This window comes from Pleurodeles waltl, chromosome 10 (genome assembly GCF_031143425.1).
Source record: "Pleurodeles waltl isolate 20211129_DDA chromosome 10, aPleWal1.hap1.20221129, whole genome shotgun sequence".
NCBI lineage: Eukaryota > Metazoa > Chordata > Amphibia > Caudata > Salamandridae > Pleurodeles > Pleurodeles waltl.
This window is the reverse complement of record NC_090449.1, coordinates 847,249,263-847,272,032: the sequence shown is the minus strand read 5'-3', so window position 1 is coordinate 847,272,032 and position 22,770 is coordinate 847,249,263. Positions and strand designations below refer to the sequence as shown.

Genomic DNA, 22,770 nt, shown 5'->3' with positions numbered 1-22,770 from the left:
TGCAAAACTACATATGCAGTTAATTTACCAAAGTATCAAGGATAACAACTTTGTATTTCAACACCTGTGCTTTTAAAGAAAGGCATAGTCAACTCAGTCTTCAGCGTCTCTAGATGTCAAAATACCAGATGCCCATCGTACATTCATTTGTTATCTCTTATTGTTCCTGTCATCAGAATATAGATAAAATAAACATAATGGCATGCAGTTATGCTATATCAAAGAAACACTCGGTCAGAAGTTATTAGTACTTCATATAATTTTAAAACCTAATATGAAAAATCGTTCAGATTTGGGTGAATATGAACCTGTGTGCTTGGCCTGTACAAGCTGAGTTTGAGGGATTTCGTCAGCTAGGTCCATTCTTGAATCAGTAGCCCTCTTGACAAAAAGATTCATTTTGATTAATTTATGAAGCTATCACAACCAGCACCCCCACTTCTCTTGCAGATAAGCTCACCATCTCTGGTGGTTCTTTGCACACCCACAGCCAGAACACAATTAGACTGGAGACTAAGAATGGTAGGATAAAAAGGCAGCAGGCCTTTTCTTTCTGTGCAATCACGATCATGAACAACATCTCTGTAACCATCAGGACTGCCCCAATGCTGCTCTAATTTAGGAAATAGTTGAAGACACACCTCTTAAAAGAACACTTCATCACAATGCATTATTAGTAGTCGATACCTTTCCTAGCAAACTCATTTATACTTGCCTTTGATCTTAAACAGCGCTTTGCTGCCTTTTGGCTATATTCTTGCTGTCGGAGTGGCACATACATGTATTTAAGTCGTGTACTGTTTCAAAACTATTGAGAGTCGAAATACATTTAAAAAAAAGGATTTGATACTGTGCACAGTCACTATGTAGTCAAAAAGAGAGCATCACAGTCCATACTAGGTAAAGTGTGTTGGACCCTAGACCATAAGGGGTCCTGGCAAATGTGTCTTTCCTCAGTGTAGTCCGTAGACTTGTTCTCTATTACGTAACATGCAACAAACAACAAAGTGATAGGAGGTATGCTTTATTAAACTCAACTACTGGTGATCACCGCTCTGGGCCACATTCCAGTCCATCATTTTTTAGCCACTTTATTACATTAGACAGAGGTGTGCCATATGCAAATCAGTCTTGGTCCCGCTCCGATAGAAGCAGTCTAGCCCAAAATGCCAGTGACTGAGATTGATTCATGTTGTCCGTTCGTCTCTTTTTTGTTTTCCTCAGTGCAACGCCTGAAGTGCAACCGTGCTAGAGAATATAAGCTGCACCATACTTATGAGCCCCACATAGGCTGAAACAGGTCTGTGGTTGCTTGTGTTCTGGTTCAGAAGGGACCTGCCCTGGCATCTCAGTTGCACTAATTCCATTGGCGCAGGACCAAGGCTGATTTGCAAATGACTGGTTCCGGTTTGAGATGGCAAGGACTAGATTGTGGCCTAAAGTAAATATCAATGCCAGACATTAATTCAAGAAGCCCACCCATCACTTTTTTGCTTTCACTATAAGAAGTGTAGCCTTTCCAGAAACACATTTACTAATTTTGTGCATGCCTCTTTGTGTGAGCATTAGGCTGTTTCTGTGCAAAGACTTACAGTTCACTGCAAGGGAGCACAGTCACTAATTGCACCACTCTTCTGTGCTCCATAATGCACTACTCTCAAAGGTAAGAGGCTTGATGTGCCACTGCATGAATGTGTGGTAAGACCCCCCTGGTGATCCTACATCGTGCGACAAATGATCAATGGGCCACTAGAGGCTCATTTCAATAGGCCAGAGCTGGGGGGCATGCAAACTGTTGATCATCCCATAACAGTAAACACTATTGTCTAACCATGAACCTCAATAGCTCATGAAATACAGAAAGTGACAATGATCCTTTATACAGAATTCCCCCCTTTCAGTTTGAAGGCTCTAGCTACAATGACTTCAATTTACTGTCACAGAGAATGTGCTATAAGGAGATGGTGGAAATTGATATGTGTGCTTTATCTGATTGGGCTGACAGCTTGAAGGTACATTACTGTCTCTGCACCTGTTTTAGGGTTTGGCTAGTCTACTGTCACAGTTAGATACCCTTGGGCCTATGTTTATTTGGCACTGATACAATGCCATGATGAGAGATGCTTTGGTGAAAACAAGCAAATGACCCTAAGTAGGGTACGCTTCCAGCAACAATTTTGCTAATTGAAACATATTGCTCCCCCACCGCTAAATGAAGGAGGGCAGTCATGGGTTGGTATACAATGTATCATTACCACTCAACTTTCAATGATTCCTTTTCTTTCTGATCAAGTACAGACTTAAAGCCAATCCAGACACAATGTGGATTTGATTTATTTAGTATGACAACTCAAACATACACTATTTTACTCACTATATTGGCATATGATAATTGTATTTATTTCTGGAGAATTGAATAAAGGTCATCAAGAAAGCAATATCATCCATTCAAGAAGGCACTCCTAGGTAGTTATTACCTGGGTAAGAGTAAAAGAGTTTGAGATTAATAACTTCCTTGCAGTGCCCTCCACTTTAAACAATATTACCCAGACCCTTAAAAAGTAAGGTGCAATTCATAAAACCATTTATTACATGGTGTATTTGTTCATGTCATTCATAGGTTGAAGGACACATGAAACATACATGATACATTGTTTATGGTGACAAGATTCTGCCATGTTTTGTCTATTGAATGCGTCTTTTAGTGGAATCACAAATGTAAAAATTTGATAGTCACTGTGTAAATTATTTAGAAGTGGTGCCTAGGGACTTATTTAAGCCAGTGGCTGCAGTTGGGGTCTACTCGAACCTATTTGTGGGGCCCAATACTTGTTTATCCTCAACACACTTTTACACAGATCAACATAGAGAAAAACACACACTGGGGACAGGAGGAGGAAGAGAAAAGAGTGATGGAGGGAGACAGCAGGATTGAAAAGGAACCTGAATTAGTGTCTGGTGGTGGATTAATGTATTATGATGTGGAATCAAGACTATACAACTAACATATGCACTTCTTTCTGTCGATTAGTTTTCTCAGGAGAAATTCAGGAGATTGTGATTTATTAGTGCACCATTACTCTGAGGCCTCTTATAAATGTTTTTGTGTTTTGTATGCTGTGCAACATATTGTATTGTATCACACATGTGAGGGATGTGAGTTTAGAAAGGTCTCTGAACTTTACTGAGACTAAACCCATCAGTGAAACTGGATCATGACGTCTGACTTTAACCAAGACTTTTGATTTCTCTAAAATTCTACATAAAATACTTCTAATGCTTTTCAATGTACATACTCACCTACAAAAAACAGTTTCAATACACCCAGAAAACAGCCTGGAACTCTCAAAAACATAAAACAACTGGGGTAGGAACACATCTTTCCTAGTGTTATCCCCATGTTAAAACTCTGCATTGCATATCACCCAGTATCAGTAATACCAAGTGCTGTATTACCAGCTCTATGGCACCTGTGTTCAGCTTCTGTAGTTCCCTATGGCTCAAATAAATAAAACTAATTAATTTTATTTTGTTCATTCATTTATAGAGTTTTACATAGAGCGAACAAGACTTTTTCAGGGGACAGAGTAGTTATGATACAAATGATAAGCGATATACAAATAAATTGTATAGATCATGTAGACAAGAGTTGCATAAGCAAATTATAAAAAGAGAGACAGGAACACAGTCATTCCTAAAAACTGGTATTGACAAAGTCCAGTAGCTGTCAGGGCGGTGTGTAGATTTTTGGGAAAATTAAAAACAGTGCAGATCTCAGTGATGTGGACGAAGATGTGGTAAAATAGAGCATCACAGCAGGTAAACATGAGGAGTTGGAGGTATGGCCTCAGTGTGAAAGAAATCTGTTGGTTGGTAGACCTTTTACTTATTTTTCTGAAGATAGATGTGGAAGGGTTGCACCTGATTTCGAAGAAAAAGAGTTCTAGATTTTGGGGGCAATTCCAGCAAAATATAAATTGTAGGTTTTCTTCTTGTTTCATTTTTGGGGCTTAAGTAGAAGGGAGCTTGTGCTTCTTGAACATCTGTTTCCACCAGATAGGATCAATTTCTGGGGCAGGTAAGAAGGGGTGTTGTGCTGCAGCACTAAATGGGTCATGCACGCAATTTTGAGATGTATCCTAGCCTTATAGGGTAGCCATTTAAGTAATTGGAGGTCGTGGGTGGAATGATCTCTTTTTTTAGCGCCATTGATGAACCTAGCTGCGGGGTCCAAGGTAGCCTTCAGCAGTGCAAGTATGGTTTTCGGAAGGCCAAAAGGGTTGCACTGCTATAGTTTATGATGTGGGATAAAAAAATAAAAAAATACAATTGTTAAACCCCCACTAGATGTACCTGATATTGAATCAGCTCCTAACCTCCTAGGGTTGCTCTACAGATATGCTTGTGCTCTGTATATTGTAAATAAATACTAACATGTACGGCATTTACGTATATCATATGTGTTAATGTGACTGTAAAACTGTTTAAAGAGATGTGGGGAGACCTGGGTTATGTTGAAAGCAGCGTGATCTATTTTAATAATTTATTTTCCATATTTTGTAGGAAGGACTGTGGGGAGATAATGTTTGTGAAAAGAAGCTCGGGTACATCTGCAAAAGAAAGCCATTGGCCCAAGAATCAGGGCAAGTGGATGCTGCTGATCCAGGATGTGATAAGGTGGGTGAATACTCATTTTTTCTACTGCACCAATGCTGCACATTGTGCAAACGTTTGAGTCAATTATTTAGCTTACCCATTATATTGTATCATATAAACACTCTAAATGTTATTGTTGATCCATTTCATAAGAACTGAAAGACTATTGAGAGTCAGCAGTACGTTTTTTCAAACATGACGGAGTTGAGTTAACAAAGCTCTATCAGGTTATAATTAAATGGAAAAGTATTTAAGCTCATTCAGCTCCCTCTCCAATCTGGGTCACTCCACAGACTCCTACCTATACCAGTATTTTTTGTGAAATTGTGTTATGCTCATGGGTTTGCACCTACTTTGTTCCAGGGAACTTAATTGTTTCTTAAATCTGGTTGTTTTAGGAAACCAGAGTCTTTCATTGAATTGTCCCAAGGTTACTCATGGGCGACTCCAAACTTCTTAAATCTCCTGGTGTCTTTTTGGAAAGGTATACTTTGATAGTATTGCACTAAGCTGCTCCAGGGTGACTTCATAGTCTTTAAAATCAGCTCTCCTCTTACTGACTCTTTCCTACCACTCAGCATCTAACTCCTTTCTCTCGCTTTTGTCCCATGCAGCTGTGCATCCTCTTTGTCCAGCCACTTCTGCATTTCTTTTAAAACACTAAGGGGGTTATTCTAACTTTGGAGGAGGTGTTAATCCGTCCCAAAAGTGACGGAAAAGTGACGGATTTACCACCAGCCGTATTACGAGTCCATTATATCCTATGGAACTCGTAATACCGCTGGTGGTATATCCGTCACTTTACCGTCACTTTTGGGACAGATTAACACTCCTCCAAAGTTAGAATAACCCCCTAATTCCCTTCTCCTTCCTCTGCCCTGGTTTCCCTATCTTCTACTCATCTCCCCTTTGATGCATCTAAACTCTACTCTAACCCCACACTACCAGACATTTATAGCTTCCCTCACAACATTCAACTTCTACTACGTGCTCACTATTTAATTCCTATCCTTCCCTCTCATGCTCATATACCCTTCCTCAGCTACATTCTCCTTACCTCCAAGACTCTAACATTGTTGACTCCTTCTTTACGCACCTGTTTGCTTCATCCTGATCTTCAAACCCTAACATGCATCCTCTGAATAGTCTGTCACCCTTTCTCTCCTGTGTTCTCACCAACTCACAGCCTCTTGCACCTCCCTCTTGTTCTGAAACTCTCCTGCTCTGCATCCCCCCCCCACACCTCTCCTTCAAAACTGTTGCATGCCTTGTTTTAGTCACAACTGGTAGATCTCTCAGTTCCTCACAGATGTTATCATTTTGGGCACACAATCAGACTCTCTCACATCCTCCACTTTCCACCACCATGCACACTTTCTACTACACCTAGTTCCTCCTCCTCTTATTAAGCACCTGCAACCCCATTTCAACTTCCACCACACTTCACATGCCTGCTAATCAATGAATAAGAAACTACTGTGAGCTGGTAGGCTCCCACACTTGGAATATAATGTAAATAGTGAGATTCCAAATAAGGAAAGGACAGACTAAGGCCCTGATTCCAAACTTGGCGGGCGGCAGGAGCCGCCCGCCAAGCGCGAACCGCCAGAAGACCGTACCGTGGTCAAAAGACCGCGGCGGTCATTCTGAGTTTCCCGCTGGGCTGGCGGGCGACCGCCAGAAGGCCGCCCGCCCGCCCAGCGGGAAACCCCTTCCCACGAGGATGCCGGCTCCGAATGGAGCCGGCGGAGTGGAAAAGGTGCGACGGGTGCAGTTGCACCCGTCGCGATTTTCAGTGTCTGCTGTGCAGACACTGAAAATCATTATGGGGCCCTATTAGGGGCCCCAAGACACCCGTTACCGCCATCCTGTCACCGCCAGGAACAGGATGGCGGTAAGGGGGTCGGAATCCCCATGCCGGCGCTGCAAGCAGCGCCGCCGTGGAGGATTCCCTAGGGCAGCGGGAAACCGGCGGGACACCGCCGGTTTCCCGTTTCTGACCGCGGCTGTACCGCCGCGGTCAGAATGCCCATTGGAGCACGGCCAGCCTGTTGGCGGTGCTCCCGTCATTTTAGAATGACCCCCTAAATCTCTTAAGTCCGAAACAGTGCACTTTATTCAGTGAAACAATGAAAATGTTCCCATATTAAGGTTGGAGAGTTCAGCATAGACTCGGCTTAGATTCAACTTGTAAGATGGTGCACAATAATTTTGAGGAAGAAATGATATGTTCCAAAGAAAAAGTTGGAGGTTCAAATGAAATTGCTGCCGAAGTACAGGAGAGTATTAGCCAACACGTGTTTCACCCCGTAATGCGAGTACGCCAGGGCTTTCTCAAGGCTGTAAAGGAATATGCTGGTATGAGACTCAAGAATTTACTCTAAGACAAGTGAGAGTAGCACCCAGACGGTGAAAACCCTAAGTGCATAAAAGGTAAGCATGCGTCATATTTGGAGTGCTCCCATTTGGGAAAAAGAGAAGGAAGAAAAAGTGTGAACCACAGATATATGTGTCCCAGTCCGTTTAAAACACCAAGAGAGAATAAAAACACCCATTCTATGATATGAACAAAGGGCATACAAAGTCCTAACTGTGCCCTCTCAAGAAAACAGAGAAATATAAGCAAGAGCACACTGAGGAAAGAATAACATCGTCAAAACCCACTTGTAAAAATCCGTAATGTTAAGAGATACAGACAACCATCCCAGGGGCGGTTGAGGGAAACATAAGTAAGAAAAAGGCTGTATCAGATGTAGTGCTGGCACTCAAAAGTGAAATATATATAGTCCAATGTTATCACCAAGGGTGTGATGAATTAAAAAGAAAAAAGAAGGATAAAGACAGTGCATCACAAATGACTTATCCAAAAGTCAAAATACATACCAAGGTAAACTAAGAGCAAAGAATTTCTTCAGGCACAAATGCCACAGTGGATTTAATAGTGCTGTACATAAAAATACATATCATATGCTAAGTGCATCGTACTAACAAAATGACTTCAAATGAATGCTTAATGCAGAGAAACATCGAGAATACTGTATGTTGCCCATGCCGTTAGATACAACGAAAAAACCATCCCCACGTCTTATAGACAGTACAGTAGGCAAAGAGAATCAATGACATGATCAAATTAAACAGTTAGCCCCGGTAATTTGGGTGAAACAGAGAATGAAAAATAGTCAGAAATACTACCAAGCGGTAACTAATAGTACCGGGTAGTAAGGGAAACACCCTTAGTGGCCCCCTTAAACTATAAACAGAATATAGAGAGTACAAATCTCAAATGCTTACCTGGTTCGGAAGGCGGTCAAGAGAGTTCAAGGTCCCGACGCGTCCATCTTCTAATCTTCGTGGACACGCCGGAGAAAACGCCCATATTTATAGTCAATAGTCCTTCGTCTGATTGGCGATTGTCAACACAGACGAAGGTCTAACGAGATGGTGGTAAATGAAAGGTGTTGTCAGGAGAATCAGCGCCATCTTTAAAGAGGATTTTCGAGAGCGAAGAGCAAAGTAAGCCATGGGTGTAATAAACTAATAGTAAAAGCAAGAGAAGGAGACCAAAGAAAACGGGAAAGAAAAGAAAAGAAAAGTGAAAGTCGGACCAAAGTCGCATTATTAGAACATAGACAAAGAGAAAGAGAAAGAAGCAGATACAGCATTCAAGATCAAATAACAAGAAGATAAATACATCACATTTTTGAATTTTTAGAATAGGGAAACTTGTAGAAAGCGGTTATTAATCAGTCCAAGTATTCCGCTGTCACATAACAGCGGCAGCTTTGCTAGTTCTTCCTCCCATATCCCATAAGTAGGATAGCATGAGTGGCATAGTACATGAGGAGAACAAGTAGTACAATGGCAACTATTTACATTAACCAGTAGTGCCACTCATGATCCTTATTTAAACCATTAATGACTGTGTCACAGTGAATGATCATCCGACTTTCCTCTTGACGTAAGCGTAAAGGTAAATTGCCCCCCCTTTGGGACATGGTAATGCGTCGAAGGCCACAAAAGATGAAGTTACGTTCATATGGATGGTATTCATTATAGTGTTCCACGAGTGGTGCCTTGGTTTCCAATTTTTGGATATTGACATTTCCCAAGAGGAATATGAAAGGCACAAACAAGAGGTCGATCAACTGACCCAACGCATTGAAGAGGCCAACTGGGGTGACATCACCACTAAGAATTATGCTATTCTTAACAACATAATTGATAGCTATGAGTCAGACATTATCCAAAGAAAGAATCGCAAATTTAGACGAGACCTCAGGGATTACCAACAAGGGCGAATCTTTACTTTCAGTAAAAAATATGACAACATTCAAGAATCCAATATTTTACCTGATATACAGAGCTGCCCTGAAACTATTCCATCCTCTGAAATAGAATCTTCTGAAGAATCTGACAGGGACCCATCCAATAGACCACAGGTACATTTTTCCGAAGAAGGACGGCGATTTCGTCTTGGAACTTTAAAAGATACCCAGGCCAAACCATCAGATACCTCAATTTCAACACCAGGTGCCGCAGGTATACAAACAAGAGCCCGCAGCAAGACCTTACGACCTTAAAACCAGACGACCAACTAGTTGTTAATCTTTCTGATTATGAGCTCTCCTCAACAGAACAATATTCCTTGAACAAAGGTTTGTCCTTTTGCCCCACAAAGTTTTGGAATTTTACCCAATTTTACCCAAACTAAAATTTACTTTTTCAAATTCGTTCATCAACTCAAACTCAAATCTTTCTTCTCCACATTTGTTTCCTCCTCCCCTTCACCATCTCTCCCATCCAAATCAAGTGACATTTCTGTGCAGGACCTGGAAGACATTGGACTTCTATGTAATCTGTCCAATACCACTGAATCGGATCTTCCTCTTTCCTCAGTGGCTCACGATTTAGACTTGAACATTAACCAATATCATCCTTCCGACCTTTGGCCCAAGTCGACTTTTACCCCCACTCTTCCGGCTGGTAACTCCATAGATCTTTTTTCAACAGCTGTTATGAGATATTTAGATAGAGAATATGAACGTTACTGTCAAAAGCGCAAATATCTCTCCTTGAATTTTACTCGCCAGTAAATAAGTGCCCTAGTGAAATTACGGAGCAATCCCAATATCATTATAAAGGAAGCCGATAAAGGAGGGAATATTGTTATTCTTAATACATCTGACTATCTCAAGGACGCATACCGACAACTCCAAGATTCCAAGTGTTACAAACGACTCGCCTCCAACCCTACAGTTGAAATACAACATAAATTATCAGTTCTATTAAACTTTTGGCATTCTCGCCAAATTATCTCTGAAAAAGAAAGGTCTGCCCTCTTTTCATCACACCCCACGGTTCCCACCCTGTATCTTTTACCTAAGATTCACAAAAAAGACTATCCTCCAAAAGGTAGACCTATTATATCTGGTATGAACTCCATATGCTCTAAATTAGGAACACTAATTGATCATGTATTACAACCTTTCATGACTAATTTACCATCCTTTGTTAGAGACACAAAAGACATAATTCAGAAATTACAAAATATTGATTGGCAACCGGACTACATTCTAGTTACTATAGATATTGTCAGCCTTTATACCGCCATCAGACACCAAGATGGCTTAGATGCGGTTAGAAAAAGCCTTTCGACCAAACCTGTAACATTCACAACACATAATCTAATGATCCTAGAAATGCTGCAGTTCTGTTTAGAACACAACTATTTCCTATTCGATGGTCAGTATTATCTTCAACTACAAGGGACGGCAATGGGGGCAAAATTTGCTCCGCCGTACGCTTGTATTTTGATGGGAGCTGTAGAACGTGAATGGCTCTGGAGTGATCGAAATGAACTCTTTTCTCAACACATCATTTACTGGGGACGATATATTGATAATATTTTGATGATATGGCAAGGCCAGAAGGCCTTACTGATGAAATTTCTGAAGTCTCTAGTACCTAACAAATGGGGCATCAATATTACCTATCAAATTTCTAACTCTGAGGTAGAATATCTCTACCTCTGGATTTATGTAGAAAATGACAAACTACAGACAATTTTTTTCCGAAAAAAGACAGCTGCCAATTCAATCTTGCACACAACCAGTTGCCTTCCTCCCAGCATAATCAAGAACATTCCGCAAGGTGAGTATAGACGAGCCAGAACGAACTGTACGAATCTCCTTGATTACCAAATTTCATCCAGTCAAATGGCAGAGAGACTCATGGCCAGGGGATACAATAAGATGTCCTTGAACCTAACTCAAGATAAATTAGGCAATATGGACCGTAACAAGATGATCAATACTATACGCCGGTCCAAACAGGATACGACTGTTCGTTTGATCACAGAATTTCATAATGGCCACTACTCAATTAGGAAATATCTTCAGAAACACTGGCATCTATTACAAAATAATCCTTTTATTAACCAATTTATTTCTGACCACCCACAAATTGGCTTCCGTCTAGCTCCTAATCTCAGGGACAAACTTTGCCCCTCTTTCTTTAAAGTGAAATCGTATGATTCTTATTTTCCTAAACCTAAGGGCTTTTATACCTGCACAAAATGTTACATTTGCAAATTAGGTCTCAACAAAACAACCAAAGTAACAATTAAAGGCCAGGACTTTGTGATTAAAGACTTCATAAATTGTGAAAGTATCAACATTGTTTATGCTCTGTGGTGTCCCTGCCAATTAGTTTACATCGGAAGTACCATTCGTCCTCCTAAAGTTCGAATTCAAGAACACTTTCGCAATATCCAAAAATTGGAAACCACGCTTACGTCAAGAGGAAAGTCGGATGATCATTCACTATGACACAGTCATTAATGGTTTAAATAAGGATCATGAGTGGCACTACTGGTTAATGTAAATAGTTGCCATTGTACTACTTGTTCTCCTCTTGTACTATGCCACTCATGCTATCCTACTTATGGGATATGGCAGGAAGAACCAGCACAGCTGCCGCTGTTATGTGACAGCGGAATACTTGGACTGATTAATAACGTGCTTTCTACAAGTTTCCCTATTCTAAAAATTCAAAAATGTGATGTATTTATCTTCTTGTTATTTGATCTTGAATGCTATATCTGCTTCTTTCACTTTTCTTTTCTTTCCCGTTTTCTTTCTCTCCTTCTCTTGCTTTTACTACTAGTTTATTACACCCATGGCTTACTTTGCTCTTCGCTCTCGAAAATCCTCTTTAAAGATGGCGCTGATTCTCCTGACGACTCCTTTCATTTACCACCATCTCGTTAGTCCTTCGTCTGTGTTGACAATCTCCAATCAGACGAAGGACTATTGACTATAAATATGGGCGTTTTCTCCGGCGCGTCCACGAAGATTAGAAGATGGACGCGTCGGAACCTTGAACTCTCTTGACTGCCTTCCGAACCAGGTCAGCATTTGAGATTTGTACTCTCTATATTCTGTTTATAGTTTAAGGGGGCCACTAAGGGTGTTTCCCTTACTTCCCGGTACTATTAGTTACCGCTTGGTAGTATTTCTGACTATTTTTAATTCTCTGTTTCACCCAAATTACCGGGGCTAACTATTTAATTTGATCATGTCATTGATTCTCTTTGCCTACTGTACTGTCTATAAGACGTGGGGATGGTTTTTTCGTTGTATCTAACGGCATGGGCACCACACGGTATTCTCGATGTTTCTCTGCATTAAGCATTCATTTGAAGTCATTTTGTTAGTACGATGCACTTAGCATATGATATGTATTTTTATGTACAGCACTGTTAAATCCACTGTGGCATTTGTGCCTGAAGAAATTCTTTGCTCTTAGTTTACCTTGATATGTATTTTGACTTTTGGATAAGTCATTTGTGATGCACTGTCTTTATCCTTCTTTTTTCTTTTTAATTCATCACACCCTTGGTGATAACATTGGACTATATATATTTCACTTTTGAGTGCCAGCACTACATCTGATACAGCCTTTTTCTTACTTATGTTTCCCTCAACCGCCCCTGGGATGGTTGTCTGTATCTCTTAACATTACGGATTTTTACAAGTGGGTTTTGACGATGTTATTCTTTCCTCAGTGTGCTCTTGCTTATATTTCTCTGTTTTCTTGAGAGGGCACAGTTAGGACTTTGTATGTCCTTTGTTCATATCATAGAATGGGTGTTTGTATTCTCTCTTGGTGTTTTACACGGACTGGGACACATATATCTGTGGTTCACACTTTTTCTTCCTTCTCTTTTTCCCAAATGGGAGCACTCCAAATATGACGCATGCTTACCTTTTATGCACTTAGGGTTTTCACCGTCTGGGTGCTACTCTCACTTGTCTTAGAGTAAATTCTTGTGTCTCAGACCAGCATATTCCTTTACAGCCTTGAGAAAGCCCTGGCGTATTCGCATTACGGGGTGAAACACGTGTTGGCTGATACTCTCCTGTACTTCGGCAGCAATTTCATTTGAACCTCCAACTTTTTCTTTGGAACATATCATTTCTTCCTCAAAATTATTGTGCACCATCTTACAAGTTGAATCTAAGCCGAGTCTATGCTGAACTCTCCAACCTTAATATGGGAACATTTTCATTGTTTCACTGAATAAAGTGCACTGTTTCGGACTTAAGAGATTTAGGCCCTCATTCTGACCTTGCCGGTCGGCGGAGAGGCGGCGGTCGGACCGCGAACAGACCGGCGGTATTAAAAATGGCATTCTGACCGCGGCGGTCACCGCCGCGACCGACCGCCACTTCCCCACTCCGACAGCCACGGCGGTCATGACCGACGGGCTGGAGTCTGCGCACTCCGGTCCGGCGGTCGACCCAAGACCGCCAACGGTATCATGACCCTGCTTACCGCCGCGGTTTCTGGCGTTCGGGAACCGCCATGCGAACCATGGCGGTAGGCACTATCGGGGCCAGGGAATTCCTTCCCTGGCACTGATAGGGGTCTCCCACACCCCCCACTGCCCCCCCGAGTCCTCCCCCCACACCCTCCACCCCCCTGCAACCCCCCAGAGGTGGTACGAACCCCCTCCCCACCCCCACATACACGCACCCCGACATGCACACACCCCCAACATGCACATATACACACCCCCTACACACACACATACACAACGGGGACACATACCCGCACACATACATGCCGACATGCGCACCCGCCGAACTACACACATTGCCCATAGGCACAGCAGCACTCCCCGCCCGCATGCACGCACTCACACACCCCCTCTACACACTCACACGCACACCGCCATGCACGCACACATCACACAACACCCCCCCACCCCCTCCCCTCACGGACGATCAACTTACCTTGTGCGTTGGTCCTCTGGGAGGCGACGGGAGCCATAGGGACGTGACCGCCAACAGAAGACCGCCAACAGAAGACCGCCACACAGAAATGTGGGTCGTAATTCTGGGGGCGGTGTTCTGCTGGCGTGGCGGTGGAGGTTGACCAGTCTCCACTTTCCCGCCGACCGCCAGTGTGGCTGCTGGCGGTATTCCGGCGGAACGCTCCCAGCGGTCGGAATACGCGCAGCGGCATACCGCCGCGGTCGGCGGTCTTTACCGCGGCGGTAACTCGGCAGTCTTGCGAAAAGACCGCCAAGGTCAGAATGAGGGCCTTAGTCTGTCCTTTCCTTATTTGGAATCTCACTATTAACATTATATTCCAAGAGTGGGAGCCTACCAGCTCACGGTAGTTTTGTTTACTAAGGGAGGACCTGGGCCCATGTCCTCCGGTCCAAGCTCCCACAGCTCAGAATTAAGGCATGTCACACAGGAAGACCTTCCGCTTGGACCCTTTAATCCCTTTGGATGCATTTTTAATCAATGAATAAGAACTGGCAAAATTATTACAGTTCTACAGACCACCACCGAACAATGGAGCTTATACTGAGCCCATTGTCTGTACCAGACTAGGTATCTCAGCAAACCACTCCAATCTCTGAAACCTGGGTGACTTATACATCTGGTGTGATAAACACACCCCTTGGCCCAAGAATCTTTGCAACAAAATATGAAAGTTTCAAGTTTTTCTTAGCTAGTACGGTGTTAGACACAATTGACCTAACAGTCTTTTCTCAGATTGGCCAGATTACTATCATATAGAATAAACCTACTTTATGTAGTGACTACCAGTTAGTTTCCTTTAACCTAAACCTCCCTTCATGGACAAACTAGATCCTCCAGAAGAGAACAATCTCCTTTCTGCCCTCCTATCACCCTACCAAATAAAGTATGTCACCCAGCTGTATAACTAGGTTTTTCCAAAGTCTCCAACAAATGCATCTCTTTCAAAACATCCATGCACTGTAAGCAATACTTTAAAACACCTTCCACAAACATAGGACTAATGAAGAACAAACCACAAATAAAGGTACTCTGACACACATTAAAGAAATTCAGAAGTCTGATCAACAAAAGCCACCCCTAGAGGCCCAACAGTAGTCTCCATCAAGAAAAGAACATGTTTTCTTTACTTAACCATTATCTCTAATGCCAAGTTCCCCACTAGGGAGGTCCACAGGATCCACATACAATTTAGAAACCATGGATTCACAATTGCAAACAATCCTTATTTTGTAGATGTCTGTAGCTCATTTGCAGATTATTTTGTCTCCAAAGTTAAGGTGCTAGAGCTTCATTTTGCCAACAAGACACCAACATTCACAGCCATTTAAAATCATGATAAAGAGAACTATGTTAGCCAACAGACAATCAAGGCCTGTTGCCTTCCACAGATCCTCAAGAGTGTTTTACTGTCCATGACCACTGCAACCTAAATGATGAATATAATCAAACATCCTTATTGTCTTGTTCTTTCCCAGAACAAAGCAATCTGATATAAATATTACTAATGATACAGAAGAATAACTTCATGAGAGTGGGTGATAGAGTGAACCCCTGTGGGACCCTTAACATGACCAGTGTAGCATTGGACAAGGACTGGTTAACCTTGTTTCTTTGAGTTCTGTTGTGGAGAAATTAGGTTAATCCGTATAGAACAGACCTTGATAGCCCTATCCTATATCCCGGTAGGGTCTGCTTTATATGTATTGATATGCTCACATTTCAATGCTCTAAAGTAACTATAACTCACACCCTCACCATGCACAGCCTATGACCTCACACATTACACCTCTCGCTACATGTTCTCTGACATCATTCATAACATTCAATTGTATGTCCAGCATTTAAGATATGGCACTTCCAAGTTATACAGCAAGGTCAAAACCTACCCTTTGCACATTAGCTCAACAAAGATGCTATAATTCCTAAAATGATCTGGACTACCCCATGTTTCTGTTATAACTATGTTCTACCACCGGAAGCCATCAGCAATCAGCTATACTGGAACTAGCTATGCTCAATATAAATAGTACCATTGGCATATAGTGTACATAGGTTATGCTTTACAGTTAAAAAGGAAGTAAGGAAAGGAGGAAGGAATGCAAACATTTATTTTTACCACATAAGGCACAGCACATAAAACATTGGCTGTGAGGCAGTATTTGACTTGCTATGATCTGAATTGAGACATTTGTATTACAAACACACAATTTGGGCTTAATTATTAGCTGGTTTGCGTTACTCCTGCACCACTCAACATGGTGCAAGAGCGACGTAAAACATAAGTCAGATTTGTGAAGCCACACAAGGCCACTTTGTGCGGCCGAGTGGCTTCATACATCTGGAGTAAGCCTCTCAAGATTGTTATTGTGTAGGAAGGTGACTGTACCTGCACAAAAACAATCCTGCATGCAACGCAGGTGCAAGGGCGCCGGCATTGGCACTAGGCTGCTAAATTGGTACCAGCACAGAGGAAAAGCCAGGAATGCATTGTATTGCCTTAAATATGGTGCATTCCTGCCCTTTCCCTGTCATGTATTGTAGAACAGCAAGGTGACTTGCTGCACTGCATGACTTTTTCATATAAAGGCCACTAAGTTTACTTTGGCATTATGGCCCTCATTTTAACATTAGCAGTAAAAGCCACCTACTGCCGCGGCGATGGCTGCCAAAAGACCATCGCCGGGGCTACCATTCGTTCACTAAATTATAACCACAGCCGGATTTCTGCCACAAGAAGGACGGAATTCCGCCTGTGGCCATACTGGCAGATGGTGGTAAGGTGGCGATGCTTCCACCAGCAGCACCACGCCAGTATACAGCTGCCAGCCGTATCATGACACATGAGATGGCCTGGCGGAGTTCTGCTGGCGGGCACTGCTGGTGGTAGCAGTGCCCTGTACAGTTACCTGCAGGAATACCCCCCTGGATGCAGGCTTCCGACAGGGAGGGGGTGGAGGGGTTGTTTGTGTATGTGTGGGGTTGTTTGTGTATGTGTGGGGTTGTGTGCATGTATGTGTGAGTGTGTGCGTGTATGCGACTGTGTGTTGTGTGCATGGGTGTATGGATGTGTGAGAATGTGCGTACAAATGGAAAAGTGAATGTGTGTCTGCATGTCAGTGTGAATGTGTGTACGGATATGTGCGAGAATGAATGGTGTATGCATAAAGTGAATGCGAGTATGCCAGTGTGAGTGAGTGTGTGTGCGTGGTGCGTGTCTGCGAGTGTGCATGTATGGGGAGTGAGGGATCGGAAGGGCGGAGCGTGGATGGAGGGAGGGGGCATGTGGGGAGTGTTTGGAGGGGTGAGCCTCCTGCCAGTGACAGGGAAGAAATTCCCTGTCACTGGTAGGGCCTACCGCCATGGTTTTTGTGAACCATGGCGGTAGGCAGGCTCAAAATGCCGCCGGTGGTACAATAGCGGCCGCTGGGCTGGAGATTGTTATCTCCAGCCTGGCGGCTGCTACCGCCATGACAGTAGGGACAATAAATTGTATAGTTTCTTGTACACAACTTTCATTAAAAAAAAACTTAACATAACAAAGCATTCTGGCAGTGTTGTCATCTGCTATTATGTCATGTGAGCTGACAACCAGTGTAAACTGGAATGACATAATAGGGGCTGCAGCTTCCTTCCTCCACACCATATAAGCACATAAGGAACCGAAGAAAGTGAAAAATATGTGCTGCATGGACAACCTTGACTTCGGTCCTAGTCGTTCACATATTTGACAGAAGAGAAGGGGTGGCAGATATTGGAGAGTTGTCCCAATCACTTTGATCTGCATCCAAAAGCTTTCCACAGACCCAAGGGGAGGAGAGGATTAGTAGGTGCTGCTACACTACCTACTGCTCAGAGACTATAGAGGCCAGAGAGTAGCTATAGAAACAATATCAAACTCAGCAGCATCTCTGTCAGTCCGAGACTGCTCTGTATAATGGACAATAGGGACCAAGGGCCATACTAATGGGCAATGTCATGCAGTGCAGTGCAGCAAGTCACCTTGCTGTGCTGCACTGCTTTACTGGGAAAGGGTAGGAAGGCACCATATTTAAGGCATAGAGCACATTCCTGTTTTTCCCCCTGTGCTAGCGCACAATGAGAAATGGTATATAGTGCATGAAGGATTGTTTTTGTGCAGGAAGGGGTATATTCCTCTTTTTACGTGTGCTGCAGAATGCAGCATACTTCGAAAAAGGAAGAAAAGAGAATAAATAAAGGTATTTCTCCCTGTTATGCCTTCCTTGAGAAGGCGTAAGGTTTTGGCGCATTCCCAGGTTTACAAGATCTTGTAAATCAGGGAATGCATAAAAAATGATGGGAGTTGCATTGGAACACCCACACAATGACCATGGAATGCCTTTCCTCGGTAGACTAAGGCAACATAGCTATTTGTGCACCGTTGCATTACTCCATATTTTTGGAGCCACTCGAAGCCACGCAAAGTGGCTTCGAAAATATGACATACAGTTTGTGTCACGCATGTACCACATTGCCTGGTGCAGCATGAAGAAAACAGCTTATTAAATATGCCTCCAAATCACTATTTTTTTCATACACTAAGGTGTATCTCAAGTGCACGAAAATACATCTATTATTCTAATCTCTGATTGCAACTCAGAAGGATAGATTTGAGGTATTTAATACACCTAGTAAATACCAATACTGCAGGCTGCAGTATTAATTGGGTGCAATGATTAACAGCAATTCAGTTTTCCACATGAAAATGAGGAAATACAAATGTATGGGGACGCAAGAATTAAAGTACATCTCTGAATTCCAATCTATGCACATGCAGGGGTGTAGGATTCTAAATTGCACTTATGAATGTGCAAAATATAACAATATTTAAGGGTTAGTTGTGCATGAGGGCAAAAAAACTGCTAAGCTTGTGAATATTGGCTAATATTTTGCTTGGCCATTGCCACCTTGAATATAATTTAAAAAAAATTTGAAAAAAAGCTGGAGTAACTGTTCTTTCATGGTAAGGAGATAGGGCGAGTGGGCAATATGGGAAGGGGATTTTACATAAGTAACTATATTTTCCAAGTAGAGTAAGAAAATAAAATAGCATTACAAGTTCAAATTTAATGGATAATCTGTTTACGCCATGGAAATGAGTGCAGGTGTATTATTCTAAATTCATGTTGAAGACCTTCAGGAATACTACTTTGATTTTGTATGACTACACTAAAAGTTTAGAGTTGACTACAAACATAGGAAAAAACCTAAGAAATTAAAATTCTGAAATTTCTGTTAAAAAAGCGTTGTTAATTTGATGCTGGGAGAGAAATGGTTGAAAACACAAATGGAGGTGGATGAAGGTAATAGAAACAAGGTATTTAACTGTAATCATAGTGCAAAAACATTAGGAGGAAGGGATTAGTGAAAGAAGACCAGATATAGTTAGTCATATGTGGTGGAGCCACACAGATGGAGGCAGGAAACAGTAACATAGAACCTAGTATGATTTTCTGTGTGGGAAGAGAGCAGAGAAAGAGGTGGAACCACTCTCAGGAAGCTTTTCAGGAATACCATAGGCTGGAGATGCAGAGTGGTAAAGTAGGGTAATATGTAAAGTGGTAAATTATTAGAGGGTGTCAGGCTTTTTCCAGGATTCCTGTAGTTGTAGGGACAACCTAGCAATTTAAGTATCCTTATTTTCCCTGTTATCTGATTTCCCACAGCGTGCTACTCCCTCTTATTTCTCTCTCCCACCCCTCACCCCTTCCTGTTGTGCTCCTCTCTCCTAGAACCTACAATTCAATGTTTTTCCTTCCTCGCACTAAATATGTTTCCCTGGGTTCCGTATTAGAATTTCGTGAGGAAAATTTCACCTAGGAAAAACATTGTGTCCATAATTTTGTTCACAAAAATATTACCTCATTGATTGTAGCTTTTCTATTATAGTACTCCTATGGTGTAATATTTTTGTAAGCTGTATTGTAGATCTGATATTTCTGTCTTCATCCCCTCAATCCAACCCCACCTTTTTCCCTCCATGCAGCTTTTTTGTAGCACTGGCAGGACCTGATGTATTTTTTTTTTTTTTAAATCCTAGAAAGGAAAGTCTTCACTATTGAAGGTTACCTCACTTTCAATACAATGCAGTTTTTATATTTAACAATCGTCATGTTTCAAGGGAGGCTTCATTGTAGACCTTCCTTTTTCTTTGTCCTAGGAGCTGAAGTGTGGCTCTGATGAAATTTCTCTTACTGTACAATCTTTACTTGACTGAAGCAAAGATAGGACTTTACTGAAGGCAAGAGAGCCTTCAACAGACACCAGTTTTTTTGCCTGGCTTTAAAGTAATTACATTGCATGCATTAGCATTTTAAGCAAAGCCCTTTTAGCTTTGGCAATACTTTGAGATATTGTGTGTGAAAACATTGGGGTGGATGGTAATCCACACAAGTAAGAATGTCACCATCCTTTTTAGGTCTGTTAAAGTTTTCATTAAATTAAACCTGAGCGCAGACAGGCTTAACTCAAGATAATGTGTAAAGCATTTAGAAGTACCAAAGCAGTTAAATAGTAGAAAAACACAACACAAAAATATCCCACTCGAATTTATATAATTAGAAAATATTTTAACAAACAAATGACACCAAAATTACAAAAGTCAATGAGGGGGATTGGGGATATGAATTTTAAAAGCTGTAAAAAAAAAATAACACCAAAAAGTGCAAAGTGCCAACCACAGGCAACTGCCCACCCTTTACTAGGGCAAAGTCAAAAGTTACGACAGAATGCATAAGATTGCCAGTTGGATATAAAGGCTGTGTTCATTCGGGTCAAGGAGATACATTCCTAGAAAGAATTTAGGACATCAATGGGTCGTCAGTGGAGTTTTTGGCATCGAAGATAGCAGACGGATGCAGAAGTAGAACTCTACAGCAACAGGTTGCAAGAGGACAGAGTCACAATGTGATCACCAGCAAAGGCAGGAAAAGTTTGGGTTTCAGTGTCCCGGAGGTTTTTGGCGTCTATTGGGTCTTCATCGACTGTGGCATCAAGGAAGCTTCCTCTGTGTCAAAGGATTCCAACGTCGAGTGGAGAACATAGTGGTAGCTACGGCAAAGGCCCACTGGCAATATACCTGTGGTGGATCGGCATGACAGATTGGTACTCGTCTTCTGTTGGTACTTGGCAAAAAGTCGTATGTTTTAGGGTTAGACAGTGACACCATTAAAGGGTTCCAGGCTCTAGGAATAGACCTATGGCTTCATGATTCTCACCAACCAAAGCAACTTCCAGGGTCCAGGGCACGTCCAGTAGAGACTGATCAGCTAAGATCTTTCAGGTAAGTGGGCTTCTTGCACCTTTTGTGTCCCTGTAGCTTAACAGGAGGTCAGCCAACGGAACCTTGGGGTTCACTTCTAAGTTCTGAGTATGAGTGGGAGCAAGTCCAGTCCTTAGGATTCTCCTCACATGTCACAACAGCAGGTGCAATCTTTTTTCTGTCATCCAGAGGTCCGATAGTGTTCTTAAGAAGAAGCCCAGGGGTGCCACCTTTATGCCTGGCTCTAGCCTCTTAGTAGTCTGACTCCTGCACCTCCCAACCAGTAAGGAACAAATTCCCAAGGGTAGCACTGCAACCTTTGCAGTTTTGTGCCCTACTTCAGACAATTCCAAAGGACCTCTCTCTACCTACATCCAACATGGCAGAACCCTTCCTCCCTTGTGCCAAGGTCCTATACCCACCCTAGAGGTCTGGCCAGGGAAATGAGCAAACCCCTGTGGTCAGTTGAACCCAGTTCTGAGGGTAATTCCTCTCCCATTGGGATTGGTCTCTGGCTAGCTACAAGGACAATTTAGGGAGTTGGCAAAGATGAGAGTTACATCTGATTGTGACAGTACAGGCCTCTTTGAAGATAATTAAGATCCTGGGTACTTCCCAAATGGCCATCCTGTCAGAGGAACAGGACACCTCCACCCACACCCAAGCTCTTTGTCTCTAATTTGGGAGTCAATCTACGCATAACTAAGGAACCCTTCAGGTTCTGCCTGGCAGTTGGAAAACTCAGGCAAATGGGTTTCTAGAGGCTTTAGGCAGGCAAAAGGCCACTTTGTAAAAGTACATGTTGGAAAATATGTATTACAAATCTGACTCTACCAATGAATTGGATATAAATATTTTCAAAAGTTCAAGAATGAACTTCTTATCTGGTTTCTAGGTGGAGATACCTTTATAAATGTTAATAATGCACCCCAATGCTTTACTACGGAACAGCTATCCCTGCTACAGTGAAAATAGCTTTTAGGCCTCTTCACTGTAAGGACATGTTTTACTTAACCGTTTACATGGCCTATCTTTAACTATATTACACCCTGTCTTATGAGCATTTAAGGCCGACTTAAGTGTAGCTTATTAATATTTAAAAGGAGGGTTTGTTCCTGTCAAAAGAGTTATTTTGAAAGGTCATATTTTCTGTTTAAACATGCACAGCTAAGTCACTGGTGGCAGGCCTGTAGTCAGGTTTTGCATTGCCACTTTAGCGGTGGCACAATAGGTGCTGCAGCCCACTAGGGACTTCTAACTCACAGGCACTAGGTACACTTTGTACTCTATACTAGGGATTTCTAGGTAAGTTAAATATGCTATTTAGGAGTAAAGCCAAATTCAACATCATTTAGGGGTCACAGTGCATGTACTGAGACCGGGTTAGCAGTAACCCAGTCCACAGAGTCAAAAAACATAAACAGCACCATCAGACCAAACCAATGAGGGTCACCCTACAAAAAGTGAATTGTCTAACATAGTGGTTTGTAAAGACAA

At 42.2% G+C, this 22,770-nt stretch overlaps 1 protein-coding gene across 1 annotated transcript in view; it reads left to right on the top strand.

Annotated features, from left to right (window-relative positions):
• Nucleotides 1-22,770, top strand: part of LOC138261947 (macrophage mannose receptor 1-like) — a 683,716-nt gene that overhangs the window by 137,043 nt on the left and 523,903 nt on the right. Inside the window, exon 9 of the mRNA XM_069211540.1 lies at nucleotides 4,564-4,677. Coding sequence (XP_069067641.1) covers nucleotides 4,564-4,677 — 114 coding nt within the window. The remainder of the gene's footprint in view (nucleotides 1-4,563; nucleotides 4,678-22,770) is intronic.